Genomic DNA, 14,946 nt, shown 5'->3' with positions numbered 1-14,946 from the left:
CCTCCCTCCAATTAAGTAATAGAAGGGAGTATAGCAATACCCTTGTGATTTACTTTGAGATTACTCAAGATATAGAGGGCTTTTGGATTTAAACTTTAGTAGGTCCATAATTACTTTATGCTTGAACAAATATTGCTGACCTTTCCCCAACCCCAACCAACCCCATCCAGAAAAATTATATTGCTTGCTGCTCAATTTCCTCCGCCCCCATAAAAAAATATTAAAATATTGCTTGCCCCCCCCCCCCCCCCTCCCTCTCCAGCTACCCTCCATACAACCTCACCACCTGTGTTTTACTCAGGAACCACTATAGCAATAAGGAGCAAACTTTGGAATAAAGCTTTCATATTTCCAAATTGCTTTTCCTTTATATGAATTACCTTTTCAATGTTTGGGGATGGAGCAATGGGTTGACTATATTTCTTTTATTAGTCCAATAGGTTAGAGGAGATTATACAGCAAAATAATTGTACTAGATTGAGGGGTTGTAGTTGGAATACTAGATATTTATAAAAGTAACTATGGGGCTACATGAGATAAAATATTAACCCTGAATATCTCCACAGGTTTCTGAATAATATAAAATATTATTTACCTATGCCACCAACAGATGGAGGGGGGAGGGGGGGATTCAGCAATATTTGTAACAGTAACTAATATCCTGAAAAAGCTTAAATCCAAAGTTTGCTTAATATAATTCAGTGATTTCAAAGTAACACAAGAGTATTTTCCACATCCACTGCCCCCCTCCAAATGATTTGTGGTCTAAGAAGGAGGGAGGGGTTGTTTGCAGCAATATTTGTAATAGATTTTGATGCCTACTAAAGTTAAAGTACTAAAGCTTATATATTTCTTTAGTGATATCTAAAGAACTCTTCTGGATCTTCACCCCCTTCCAATTAGATTTCATTTTTTTCACAATACTTCAAGTAGTTTAGAGTAAAACATAATACTATTTCTTGTATTCATTTGAATCCAGTGGATAGGAACCGATTCTCATCCATACGAAAAAACTATGTCTAGGATTGTATTATATCCAGCTTTCTACGAATATAAAAATGTACAATCATAAGATTAAAACCAGTTTTTACAATCTTATAATTGTACATTCTATATCTGCCAAAAGCTGTTTATAATATGATGCGAGAAATAACTATACTTTGCCCAACCCCTTCCCTATAAAATTTATGGGTAGCAAGGGGGGTTTGAAGGGAGGGGGGGGGGGGTTAGAGTATTTTAAAAATTAACTTTAGCTATATGTAAACTTTAACTGAGGTATTCTCTACTGGTTACAGGGTAACAGCCTCTAGATTAAAGTTGTAAACTTGACAATGTACCTTTTTCATTAAATAATTTCTTTAAAGTATTAAAATTTTCTAAATGGGGAGGTACTGTGTAATTTACATATGCAGAGACATATAAACTCCTCAAATGTTAAACTCACCCTTTTTATTTGATGAATTAAGGTGTTTACTTATGCATATATCCTTGGAATTCTTGTAATTTAATGCATTTTTACCACTAAACTTCAAATTGCAATATCTAGCAAGAAGGAGCAGCTAAGATTTAATCTCCAACGGATTCTGACCACCACTGTACCCTATTTGAAGGCCCTGTTGTCCGTTTCTTTGGAGATTTTTTTTAATCTAAGGTTTTGTTAAGGAGACCTGTGTTGACTTAACAACTTTGGGGACTTTTATTGAATTTTGATTGATTGATTCAAAAGTTTCAACCACTAATTGTTTAAACAGAAAGGGTAATTTTGCATACCATCATTGGGGATGTACAAAACTGGATATGATACGAGCTATACATAGTTTTTCAGCATGGCTGTGAAAATAAATAATTATTTTTTCCTTGTGTAGATTTCTTCCAACTGTTCCATTCTCTCTTTATGCTTCTGCTCTTCAGTTCTGTAAAAAAAACAAAGATAATTACCAGGGAGGGAGGGGACATTGGACTGTAAATTATACTGGTACCCAAAGTTTTATCACTGGGTTATTTTGTTCATTAGCCCAAATAAAATAGGTATTTGAGTTGAATTTCTATTAGTCGCTTCTCAAACTAATTGTGTCTAATTTTTTTATAAAGTTCATGTTATAGGAGAAAAAAATACCCTTGCCCCTTAATTCGTAGCTGGACAAAGTGTCTCAAAAAATCAGCCCTGTGACGTCCTGAGGGATTATCCATATCTTTTTTAGGGAGTTCTCTTTTTAACTTCTCCTCTCATCTCCCACATTTTTATGACGTCACATTGAGCAAAATTTACCCCCCGACAATTATTAGAGGGGTTAGAGCTTGACAGACATTTTGTGGGAAATTACCTGTTAGTTTCCACCATTTTATCAATTCTTTCTTTATCTAGATTATGTTTTCTACTAGTTACTGTAGACAATTTCTTCTGAAGCATTTGATTCAATTCTTCCCTGAAAAGTAATATAGTCTTAGATGAATTGTTTGTCTGTTTGTTTGTCTGTCTGTTTGTCTTTCTGTTTGTCTGTCTCTCTGTCTGTCTGTTTGTCTGTCTGTCTGTTTGTCTCTCTGTCTGTCTGTCTGTCTGTTTGTCTGTCTGTTTGTCTGTCTGTTTGTCTGTCTGTCTGTTTGTCTGTCTGTTTGTCTGTCTGTTTGTCTGTCTGTTTGTCTGTCTGTTTGTCTGTCTGTTTGTCTGTCTGTTTGTCTGTCTGTTTGTCTGTCTGTCTGTTTGTCTGTCTGTTTGTCTGTCTGTTTGTCTGTCTGTTTGTCTGTCTGTTTGTCTGTCTGTCAGTCTGTCTCTCTGTCTGTTATTCATCTATCTAGTTATATCTTTATTTTTTACTTATTCATTCTGTTTGTCTGTCTGTTTGTCTATCTATCTATCTATATATCTATCTATCTATCTATCTATATATATCTTTCTATCTATCTATCTATCTATCTATCTATCTATCTATCTATCTATCTATCTATCTATCTTTCTATATATCTATTTATCTACCTATATTGAGTATCTAGCTCAAGTAGATTAGTAACAGCTTTATCCACATGGGATTTCCGTTTGATTAGATGCATTTATCAATCTATCAATCTATCTTTCTATCTATCTATCTATCTATCTATCTATCTATCTATCTATCTATCTACCTATATTGAGTATCCAGCTCTAGTAGATTAGTAACAGCTTTGTCCACATGAGATTTCCGTTTGTCCTCTCTTTCCCTCCATTCTTGAATTAGTTGACGCTAAAAAACAACAAGAACCATTAACATCTTTACAAGCAAAGCTTTATTAAAATTATTTTTTATACATTTACATTTCAAATATAAAATTTATATGAAAACACCCATAAGTTGCGAAGTAGCTTGTCCATATGAATGGGTATAAGAACACAGTGATTTAAAGAGAATTTTAAAGACCAAACTTAACAGAGGACGAGATTCATCAAATTAATTCCGTATGAAACTGCTTAAAAATCGCATATTTTAGTGGCATAAAACTTGTTTTGTGTTGTAACTAAAGGAAAGTGGGTAAGAAAGTGGGGGTGAAGGAGTTTCACTTAGAACTGTTTGTCAGAATCCCGGTCCTTTGTCCCTAAAAACCTATTTGTAAAAAGTCGTAAAACCATTCACATGTATTTTAATCTTCTGAATAATTTGAAGAATGACTGACAGACCAACGGACCAATTGAATTACTAGATGCTCATTGGTAAAGACATTTTTCTCAAAAAAAAACTAACCATCTATCATAAATAGCACCCAAGAAAATTACGGACTGCTAAACATACAGACAAAGTGAATTATAGAGTAGCTTCGCTACCAAATTCTGTTTAATATTCATAATTTAAAGCAGTACTGACAGACTGACGGACTAAGTAATTTACATACTGAATGCCTATGGTAAAGGAAATTTTGAATAGCAGTCTTAAAATAAAATTTATTTCTTTATAGAATGCTATTACATTTGAAAATAGAAAAAAATTACAAAAATATCATATTTACCTTATGTTGATCGATAGTTTTTAGTAGTTTTTTCTTTCTCTCATCTTTTTCTTGTAACAATTTTCTAGCAAAAAACAAAATTATTACAATTAAAAAAAGCAACAGTAAAATCTAATATCGTTTATAAATATAGAAGATATAGATACGTAGTCTCTAAATCAGATAATAAGGAAGTTAAAATCCAACTGTATGTAAAATGTTTCAACTACTAGGAATCCTTAATTAAGTTTGACGGATTGTGGTGTAAGATTGCCCATCTATATCTTCTTTATTTACTATTTGAGACCTCTTTTTTTAAAGGGAATTTTAAGGTCAGCTGAATTTTAGTAACCGATTGTTTACGTATCACACTCATACTACTAGCTAAAAAAGTTTCAAACTTCCAGAAAAAAATCAAAATTTGAAAAATTAAAATTTTGAATATACAGGGTCATTCAAGAGAAATGATTTTTAAAAAAACTTAATTATGCATAGAAAATAAAATAATTATTTAAAATCCTTTGTATATTTTGAAAACCTATTATGGGACATTTATGTTTCAAATATTAAAAATTATTATTTCAACAAATTATGCTCTAAAAACCGGTTTTTTCAAAGGCCCTTTTTTCGAAGATTTATGGATTAGAAGGGTGTGAAAAAAATACACAAATCTTTAAAATTCAAATTGCCCGGCTTGTGTTAATAGTAGAAACGTAGCTCCTATACCATACGTACTACAGGAATGGTTTTTATATATTAAAAAACTAGAGCTTATGGCCATTCTAACGATATGCATAACATTTTTTTACTATTAACACAAGATGCGCAATTTGAATTTCAAAAAGAAGCACATTTTTTACAACCTTTAAATTAGTAAATCTTCGAAAAAAAGTCCTTTGGAAAAACCGGTTTTTAGGGCATAATTTGTTGAAATAATCATTTTTAAATATTTGAAACATACATGTCCCATAATAGGATTTCCAAATATACAAAGGATTTTAAATAATTATTTTGTTTTCTATGCATAATTAAGTTTTTAAAAAAATCATTTCTCTTGAATGACCCTGTATAATGTATAAATCGTTTATACATTATATCGCTTTTCCCTTTGACCGGAGTAGTTGAAAATAGCTTTTGAAATAGTTGGGTTATCTGTTGTACAACTTCGGAATTCAGGGAAAAAATAGGTAATCAATTTTCAGTTGATCGGTTTTAAAGATGGAAATATTTTACCTTAGATGTTCTTGTGATTCCAGAAACTTTTCCCTAAAAAAAAAAAAATTATATAAAACTATTGAATTTAATTTTAGTTACAGTTTTTTTTCAGGAATCTTTTGAGATAAGACAATGGACAATGATGTGTAATCCCAATGATGATAAACAAAAACACCCTTTTTCATATAAAAATTTTAGGTTGTAAAATTATGACACTTCAGACAACCAACCTTTTTATTTCACGACCTTTGTCTGTGAGTCCTAACTGTGCCTTTTAATTATGTACACAAAAGGTAAATTGTTATCTCCTTTAGTTATAACGATTTTTTTGGCTGATATTCGAACCCATGGCCTGTCAGACAATTATAACGGTCACCATGATTAAACCTACCTTGCCATTACCAAACGGCGTTGACAAACGGCATTTTCGGCCCTCCGTTTCTTGATCAGGGCTTTTCTAAACTCTTTGTCGGATTGGAGTCTGAAAAAATAATATATTTTTCGACAAGAAATATTCAATTTTCAAGATGAAAACGGTCATAGATGTGTAAGTTTTTTACATAGAATAGCGAATATTCTTTATGTTATTTAAATTTATTCATGGAATAATACACGGCAGCGATGTTGAAAAGAGACTATCCAAGGAAAAACACACAGCTCAATTTGTAGGAATATATTTCGATTAAATCACATCTAATCCTTGTCAACCTGCACAAAATTAACCATATTTCATATATTTATAGTAAAATCAGATATATATTTTGAAAAATATTAGGTTATTTTAAAGTAAAGAAACAACAAAATAATGAAAAAGTGCTCGAAAATACAAAGAAAAAGTTAAATGTTAAATGTTAAATTTATTCATTTAAATTCATTTAATTTTCGTTGTCTCTTCCCTTCTAGGAAATTTTAATACAAAAATGGATAAATCCTTTCAAAAATTATTTGTGTACAATCTATAATACAAAGTAGAACGATGTTTGTCTGTCTGTCTGTTTGTTTGTAGCGAAGGATCTCGCTAACCGCTGAACCGATCGGGTTCTCCTTTACAGGGTAGCTTCTTAGGTCCCGGGAAGGTTTATAACTATTTTCTTGGGGGGTGGGACACCCCTAACCCCCCCAAAAAAATGTAAATACCCCCCCCCCCTCAAAAAAAAATTCTATTTTTTTAAAAATCTAAAACACGAAAAATTAGTTTTTTAAAACCTCTTGGGGCAAAGCCCCTAGAGGCTAGGGGCGAAGCCGCTAGTTATATATAAAGTACAAAATTATAAATTAAATAGGAATATTGAAAAATAAAATTGGACATAAATAAATGGGGAACTATCTACCATATAAAGCTAATATACTCTATTAGCTTTGACTTTAGGGGCGCTATAATAGTTCCATACAACTTTTCTGTTATATGGAGTCAGTCAGTGAAGGAAGCGGATACTTAGAGATGCTACGCATCTAAAAACTGGTGTATCTCTGTCAAATTCAAACTTACCAATAAAGTGTATGATTACAATGTCAAATGTTTTACAGACAACAAACCCTCTGATTGTACGACATTTGTCTGAAAGTCCTAATTCTGTACATGTTAGAAAGGTGCGCTTGTTTTGGGCCAAGGTATTTCATGTACTCTAACTATTAGTCTGACCATCTAACATGGCAATAGTGAGATTTTTAGTAGCGAAGCTACTCTAAAGTTTATATTGTCCGTCCGTCAGTCCGCCGGTCAATCTGTGACATTCGGTGGGGATGGGGGGGGGGGGGGGATTGGAAAGAGGATTTTCTTAGCCTCTATAAAAGACAGAAGGCTGAACCTTTTTGACAACATTCCGATCATTAAGGAGCATGATCAACTTTAAAACATTTATGGCGGTCGGGCTGCTTTATAAAAGGTTTTTGTCTATTTTTGTATTTTTCTCATTATTCCCAATTTCTTAGGTGTTTAAGCTATGATTTTCAAAATACTCTTTAAATCTTCTTGTACGCATTACCATCCATAATTTTTGTGATTCGCTACTTATGGATGTTGTCATCCTTGTTTAAAGTGTAAACCATCACCTTCCCAAAATTTGGCATGCTCTGATTTAATAAGAACAAGGATGGCACCATCCATAAGTAGCGAATTAAGCCCAAGAATATCATGGTTGGGACTACGGATAAGGTGATTTAAAGATATTTAAATCAAGAATAAAAATATTGGGAACCAATCACGAAACCTTTGACTCTGACCCTTTTTATAATACTGACCAGGTAAATTACATAATGGATACTCGTATTTATGGAGAATCTTCAAACAAAAATAGGCCAAAAAATCACCCTTTTCCCCATAGCGATACGGACTTACGGACGGGCAAACAAAGTGAATTATAGAGTAGCTTCGCTACTAAAAAGGTACGCGCTAAAATTTGTCTCAACAACGATATTTTTCACTGGCTGAAAGTTTGAAACAAACATTTTTTTGTGCTTTCTACAACTACAGTGCATGCCTATAAGATATCTTATAATGCCTGTAGTTAATAAGCGCAGCTCCTCTATAATTAGCCACCAGTTGTCCATTTTTACCATTTGTTGTGCTATAATTAACCATTATGTAAATAAAGTTTTTCATTTGTAATTTGTTCAAATTTATGTAGCCGGTTAAAGTGTCTCAAAAATCAGCCTTGTGACGTCATAAGAATGAGGCATTATCTATGTCTTTGTTAGGGGGTTTCTTTCCCACTTCTCCTCTCATCTCCCTCATTTTTATGACGTCAAATGGCTGATTTTGGAAACACTTTTTCCAGCTACAAATTTATTCTAGTAGTAGCGTCGTCCCTATCCCCTAGCGGAGGACGGAAAATAGCCTAAAACCTGCCAAAGCTCCATTGAAAAGCAAAACCCATACGAACCGGCAATTTCTGAGATCTTTATCTTGGGACATATAAAACTATAAGATACTTTCCAATGTCCGTTAGGAAAAGAGGGGTTTCAGATTCTGTTTAAAATAGACAACTGTTATTTGGAAAAAGTTATTTATTGCATCGCATTATAGACAGCTTTTTGCGGATAGTAAAATGAAAACTAATGAGATTAATTTCAGTTTTGTTGGCCCCGTGGGGCTGATACTAACAAAACTGATAATTATATTATCATTATTAAAAGCGAAGCTTTTCTATAATTAGGGTCAGTCTGTCCGTAACAGTTAGCTCTTGATTTAGGCATGTTAAAATTGTCCTATTGATTTCAAACTTTGCATGGTGATTCATGTAGTAGTTAGGTACGATTTAGAAAGCGTAGCAACTCTATAATCAATACCAGAATGTCCGTAAGTCTATTTTAAACATGTTGATTTTTTTACTTTTTAACAACAAATTTTTATGTGATCTAATTATCCGATTAATCTGATTCCTGGGACAACCAAGTACAATATCATAAGCAAAGCAACTCTATAATCAGCCCCTAAAAATGTAAGTACGTCCATAAGCATTATTCTGTATCAAGCCATCTTTCAACAAATTTACTTGCCATTTTGCTTTAATTATTACACATTTACATATATTCTGATTATTCAGTTCTGACACTATACAAGTGTTAATGTCCGTTTGTCCTACCGTTTCTGTGCTTCGCTTTTATAGATGTTGTAATCCTTGTTTTTGTCATAATTATTTGTTAAACGAGGGCCGTCCACTCTTCCCCTCCCTGCTTTCACTCAAGTGCTCCTAGAGGCAACAAAGGGATAAATTGTACCTAATTTGAGTTCTACTTTTCTGTTCTCTCTGCCATTTCCTTCGCTCTACCTCCTTTCTTCTCTCCTCATACTCTTCTTGGTATTTCCTGAAGCATAAATAATCATTATTGAAACAAAATATTTTTTTTTGGGAAAATTGCATTTTAGAATTATTATATATCATGGTTACTTCTGTAATTGTTTGTATTGATATGAAATAGTATTTTTCATAAGATTTTTAATCTTAAACAATCTCCCTCCCCCCCCCCCCCAATACTTTTTTTTGGAAGAGCGGGGAAGGGTTCCCCGTATAATTGGTTAAACATAACAAAGGGGACAAGAAATGGGTAGGAAAAATCTTTAAAAATAGCTTAAAACCTTCTCGAGACCTATGCGAAGAAAAAGAATAATTCAATCAGTTGAGATGTTTTTTGAAATTTTAAGCTTCAGACAAAAAAAAAACTTTCTACAAAATTTATCTCTTTCTTTGCAAAGGATGGGTAGAAAAAATTATTGTTAATTGAAAATGTTTATCAGTTTGATTTAATTCATTTATCATCTAGTAAATTTTAGACGTAGATTTCTTTATTAAACAATGATGACAACATTCAAAGGTAGCGAACCAATACATAATCATGAAATGGACAAACGAACAAAGTGAGTTATAAAGCAGATGTTAACTTGTCATAGCAATAAAAATAAAGAGAGATAATTTGCAAAAACTCAATGAAAATCAAAAAACCTTTAAAAATGACCGATAGACAGACAAGTTACTTTTCAACCGATAATTATAATCTACAGAAGTTTTATTTGTTTATTTCAAGGGAGTTGTTTATCAATCTATCTTCCATTATCTTATCCCTTAAGATCCCTGACTATAGCAGCCGTATAGATTCCTGTAACAATAAGAAAATATTTCTAGACGAAAGACATTATCATTACATTGATTTTAAAGCGATTTCAGAACCGTCTTTAAGATTTCAAAATCTTTAACAAAAAGTACATTTTAAACATACATGTTGATTTTTGAAGTAATTATAACTTTGGGTAATTTTATTTATCATCATTGGGGATACATCAATTTATGGTCCATTGTCTTATACCTTCAGAACCCTGATGTTAATATCAATATTCGTTTCCTGTCTGAATTTTTAGCTTCACTTTTAGGGATGTTATCATTCTTGTTATATAAATGAAAGGTCGGCTGTACTTTAATCCAGGGACCTTAAGGGATAAGACAATGGACGTTAAAATTAATGTACATCCCCAATGATGATAGACAAAATTATACTACTTAAGTAGATTAAAATTATATATTGAAAAGTTTGTACACTACAGTTTTAAATAACCCATCAAAATTACCTAAAGTTTTTTTGGGAAAACATGGCTGTAAAACATTGGGTACCAGTGTAATTTACAGTCCAATGTCCCCTCCCTCCCTGACTTGGCTACTTCTTAGGGAGTATCCCAAATTAAGCTGTCAATTTCCTATTTGTCTGCTAATCACACAGACTGACCAAACTAACCATGTTCAACTTTGTTTCGGTATGTATTTCTTGTATTCCCTGGCAAGTTCGAACCCATTAATCCCTTTTTCCTTACACCAAATTTCCCAGAGAATGAGTGTGTTACGCGGCATTCCTGTGTGTGTTGAAATGATTTATTCGTTTTACAGAAATAACCATACATCATATAATAAGTAAAATAAGAAAAAAATGATAAATTAGATACGTGTTAGTAAGTTAAGGGTTAGCAGTTATACATATGAAATATTTATAACTAACATAAAAAAACTAACTACACAATTAAAATGATAATGTTTGAATTGGTTTGGTGTTCGTGTTTCAGTTTGTTAAGAGTTGATTGGTTTAATTGATAGCAAGCATTTTGGGCAGGAGTAGACTGTGGAGTTGGAGGTTTCCAGTTTAAGCTTACTGGGCATTTTTCGGGACTTACAAAATTGAGGAAAAGTCAAAATTGTAAGGTAGCCTACAAAAAGGCTACAAAAGTTCTTGCCATGGATTTCTAAATTTCACTTGACGTGTACCGCTCCAAAGCCAGGCGGGTGAAGTTTACCCCATAAAAATGGGGGAGGCTGCAACAGAATAAAAGGGAAACTTATTCCCTTTTCACACACACCAACTAGATATAATTAAGCACAATGATTTTAAGCGGGAATTCAAACCTCAGGCGTATATGTGGGAAGGTGAGGGATGGGGTTGAAGGCAGGAAGAAGTTTGTAGGGGAGAGAGGTGGTGAGACTGTCCTGTTGGTGATGAGGGTGGGGGGCATTTTGGCGGGCAGAATAGGTTGGAGTCAAATTTCCAAACAATGCTTAGAATAAAGCAGACAAAGGAAATTAAATGACTCGAAAAAGCTTGAATTGATGAAGCAGGAAAAAAAGCAGGCAGACAGAAAAATGTTTCTTCTAATCTTCTCCAGTGATGGCAGGAATCGACTGTGCCCAATTACCAACATTTTCTTCATAGCACCTATCGGAAAACTGCGAAGATTTTATTATGCACTCATAACAAAGAATATTGACACAATTAGCGCGCGTAGGGGATAGAGCGCCACACATGCGTGTTGCTCTCTCCGCATCCTAAAGCAGACTGACGCGGCATTCCTAACTATCTCCGCGCGTCTCGTGGCTTGTAAACGAACAAAAAAGACGCGCACTTTTCCTTTGATTAGTCCCACGTGAGGAGCTACGTGAATGAAAATAATGTATTGCTTGAATATACATGCGCTCTGATGTGTGGAATATCTCAAATAAGCCTTCTGCTTAGTTTGACATCATAATGTGGTAAGAATTTATCTTTAATTCTTAATAATAAGCGTAGAATGGTACAATTAATGAAGAAATTTAAATCATTAAATTTTCAATAAATAGACTATTTAACTGCTAAGTTTTATCATACGAATATTTTCCTTAATTTTATTGATCATTTGAATCTAAAATTATCAATTTCTGATGCGATTTAATATGTTTCGTGCCAATTTAAAGTTTTTTAGAAATTTTATATTTTTAATTAAATTGAAATCACGCAACCTCGATCTTACAAAAATAATAATCTTTAATTTTATGTAATTAATTCTTATATTTTTGTTTTAGACTTACTGTTTTCATGGTAATAAATACACATTTGTAAACTTCACATGTTGGTCATTCGGAGGGCTTGAGATTAAGATTTCGAGAACGGCTAGGATTGCGTTCCGAAACAATGAAAACAAGACAGAACAGATGCAGCTAAAAACAATCTGTGAAGTTTTGTGAATGTGTTGGTTGTGATACCTTACCACACATTATTATAGTCGTAATCAGTACAGTTAACTTTAGTGACAATTATGGGTCCTAAAAAGAATAAAGGTGAACAGTTGAGTAAGCGGCTGCGTCCAGCCGTTGATGCCCTAACCAGTGAGCTAAATAGAGTGATGAAGTTGGTCAGTGATACTTCAGAACTTAATGTTAGACATCTCACTAAGGAATCAATCCTTGTCCATGACAAGTTCGAAACGTTCGACAGCATCATGGGCGGTTTTAGCAAGCTTGGTTTGAGAATCCAAGAGCTTGATGAGTTTAATGACATTTATTCTGATATAGTTACTGTGCAAAAAGACTATAGTGCCTTGAAAAATGCTCTTGATGCTATAGAAGAGCTTAGTGACATTCAAAGTGTTGTTGATGTAGTTGGTGATAATTTGCCTAACCATCAGGCTGAACTTTATGATCGATGTTTGAAGATTGTGAAAGTTATTAAAGGGCCATATTTTCCCTTGCCTGATTCAATTATAAACACTTTGTCTGCTTTGATGAAACGTTTGGCTGAGGTTAAGCTTGAACCTGTGAAGCCACCTACAACGACGGCGGGTGCCTCGACAGCATCGCCATTTGTGTCACCGTTTGGCACATCACAGTTCGCCGCCGGTTCTATATTCACGCCAGGATATATGAATCGTGTCGACGAACGTCTTCTTCCATCTTTCGACGGCCTGGAAGCATCCTACGTAAGTTTTAAAGACACTTTTAAAAAGCTTACTGTAGGACAAGACCCGTCGTATTTGCAGTTATTGTTGAGCAGTGAGAAGGTCTGTAGAAATAAAGAGCTGAGACTCCAGTTAATTCAGATTCAATCGCATGAATCTCAGTGGGCCTACCTTGACGCACGTTTCAAGTCCAAAACACGTCAAATGCTCTGCCTTTTCAACCAATGGGAGAAGAAGTCTAAACCGTCGGACTCCAACCAGATTGTTTCTGTGTTAGCAGAGTTTGGTGGTGCAGTTAGCCAGCTCGAGCAGCTGACTAAAGATGATGAAGATGATGAGGTCACCACCAGCCAGTGGTTGACCGTGATACTTCTTGAGATGTTATCCAAGAAGTTGCCACGTGATTTTCAAGATAAGCTCAATTTATCATTGGGCTCGATGGATGTCCCAAACGTCCCAAAGCTGTTAAAGATTATTGAAGAACAGCGGGGCGCCATTTTAATGAGGTGTTCGACTGATATGGACACCCCCTCTAAGAAGAAAGGTAACCCTGCGACAGCCGCTACCGCCGTAGGTAAACCTGGTAAATCTAAGATGAAGCAGTCATGTTTTGTTAATGGCTGTGATGACATGCACTTACTTTACAAGTGCCCAAAATTTCATGACCTGTCAGTGCCAGACAGGAAGAGTGTTGTGGAGAGTGCTGGATGCTGTTGGCGTTGTTTGCAAAAAGGGCATAAATCTGTGGATTGCCCGAAGGCAGATGTAATAGGCGTATGCAAAGTGGATAATTGTGGTATGACCCATAACAACCTTCTCCATGAGAGTGTTGATATGGCTGCCGCCGTCTATGAAGTACATACTTCCCCTGAGGCGAACCTAATGTTAATGTTACAACAATTAGACGTCGTTGATTTTAATCGCCAGAAGGTCCCAGTGAACGCCATGTGGGATACTGGTTTAACTACCTCAATGGTAACCCAGTCACTTGTTAATAAACTTCAGTTACCTTTTACTGGACGTTCAGCAAGAATTTCTCTAGCTGACAGTGAAGTTAAATGTCTCCCGACGGTCAAGCTATGTTTAGTTGATCGACACAAGAATTATCACATGTTAGAACCTGTGGTAGTGCCTCTCATTGGTCCAAAAGAGGCGATCTGCTCCATGAATCCTATGGAGGCAGCTGTTTTGTTTGATATGAAACCTGAAGATTTTACTTTGGTTAATGGGCAGGTTGATTTGCTCGTAGGGCACCTGCACCCATCGATGTTTCCCTACTCTGAACGTTCAGTAGGAGAAACCATGCTTTACTCCAGCCTGTTTGGATCTGGATATTTAGCTGTTAGTGCTAATGGTTTAGCAAAGAGTAGGTATGTTGTCTGCTCAAATTTCGAGTTGGAAAGTGAAGCTATAGGGTTTTTAAAACCAGAAAGCTCAGATGTTCAGCCGCAGCCGATTGTTGGTGCTGCTTGTGATGCTATTATTGAACCTGTTGGTTCTGCTTGTAACGCTGCTGATGAACCTTTTGGTTCTGCTAGTGCCGCAGCCGTTGACAACATGGCTACGGCGGTTGTTGCCGTGGCTAATATTGATAATGATGTTAGTTGTGCTGCAGTTATTCCTGATGATATTGGTAACGATACTGTAGCCGTTGATAATAATGTTACGGCGGGTGTTGAGCCGCTGAATGATTCGGTTCCAGCCGGACAAGAGCCGACGGGAGTTTCGGTTCCGGCTGGACAAGAGCCGATCAGAGTTTTGGTTCCAGCTGGACAAGAGCCGACGGGAGTTTCGGTTCCAGCTGGGCAAGAGCCGATAAGAAATTCGGTTCTGGCCGGACAAGAGCCGACGGGAGTTTCGGTTCCGGCCGGACAAAAGCCGGTAGATGATTCTAAGTTTTATGACAGTCACACTTTTATTACTTGCCCTGGTGCTGTCATGAATCAAGAATCGACTTGGCTGCTGCCAACCTTGCCGCCCGACACAGGGTAAGAGGCCTGCAAATGGCGGGTGGAAATATGGCGGGTGTTGCCGCCAGAAAGTCAATGAAAATTTTCAAACCACACATATATAATCTACAACATAAACTA

General features: G+C 35.2%; 1 protein-coding gene across 1 annotated transcript in view; it reads right to left on the bottom strand.

Moving 5' to 3' along the window:
* Positions 1-1,804: 1,804 nt before the first annotated feature.
* The window catches only part of LOC145306007 (uncharacterized), a 48,503-nt gene continuing 35,361 nt past the window's right edge, over positions 1,805-14,946 (bottom strand). The window contains exons 8-14 of the mRNA XM_080147940.1: positions 8,890-8,976; positions 5,561-5,650; positions 5,188-5,220; positions 3,976-4,039; positions 3,121-3,218; positions 2,325-2,426; positions 1,805-1,913 (exon numbers count right to left, since the gene is read on the bottom strand). Coding sequence (XP_080004066.1) covers positions 1,847-1,913; positions 2,325-2,426; positions 3,121-3,218; positions 3,976-4,039; positions 5,188-5,220; positions 5,561-5,650; positions 8,890-8,976 — 541 coding nt within the window. The 3' untranslated portion in view covers positions 1,805-1,846. The remainder of the gene's footprint in view (positions 1,914-2,324; positions 2,427-3,120; positions 3,219-3,975; positions 4,040-5,187; positions 5,221-5,560; positions 5,651-8,889; positions 8,977-14,946) is intronic.

The sequence above is a fragment of the Acartia tonsa genome, chromosome 14 (assembly GCF_053477335.1).
Source record: "Acartia tonsa isolate MP-2025a chromosome 14, ASM5347733v1, whole genome shotgun sequence".
NCBI classification, from domain to species: domain Eukaryota; kingdom Metazoa; phylum Arthropoda; class Copepoda; order Calanoida; family Acartiidae; genus Acartia; species Acartia tonsa.
The sequence above is the reverse complement of the archived record's forward strand: the minus strand, read 5'-3'. Positions and strand labels throughout refer to the sequence as shown.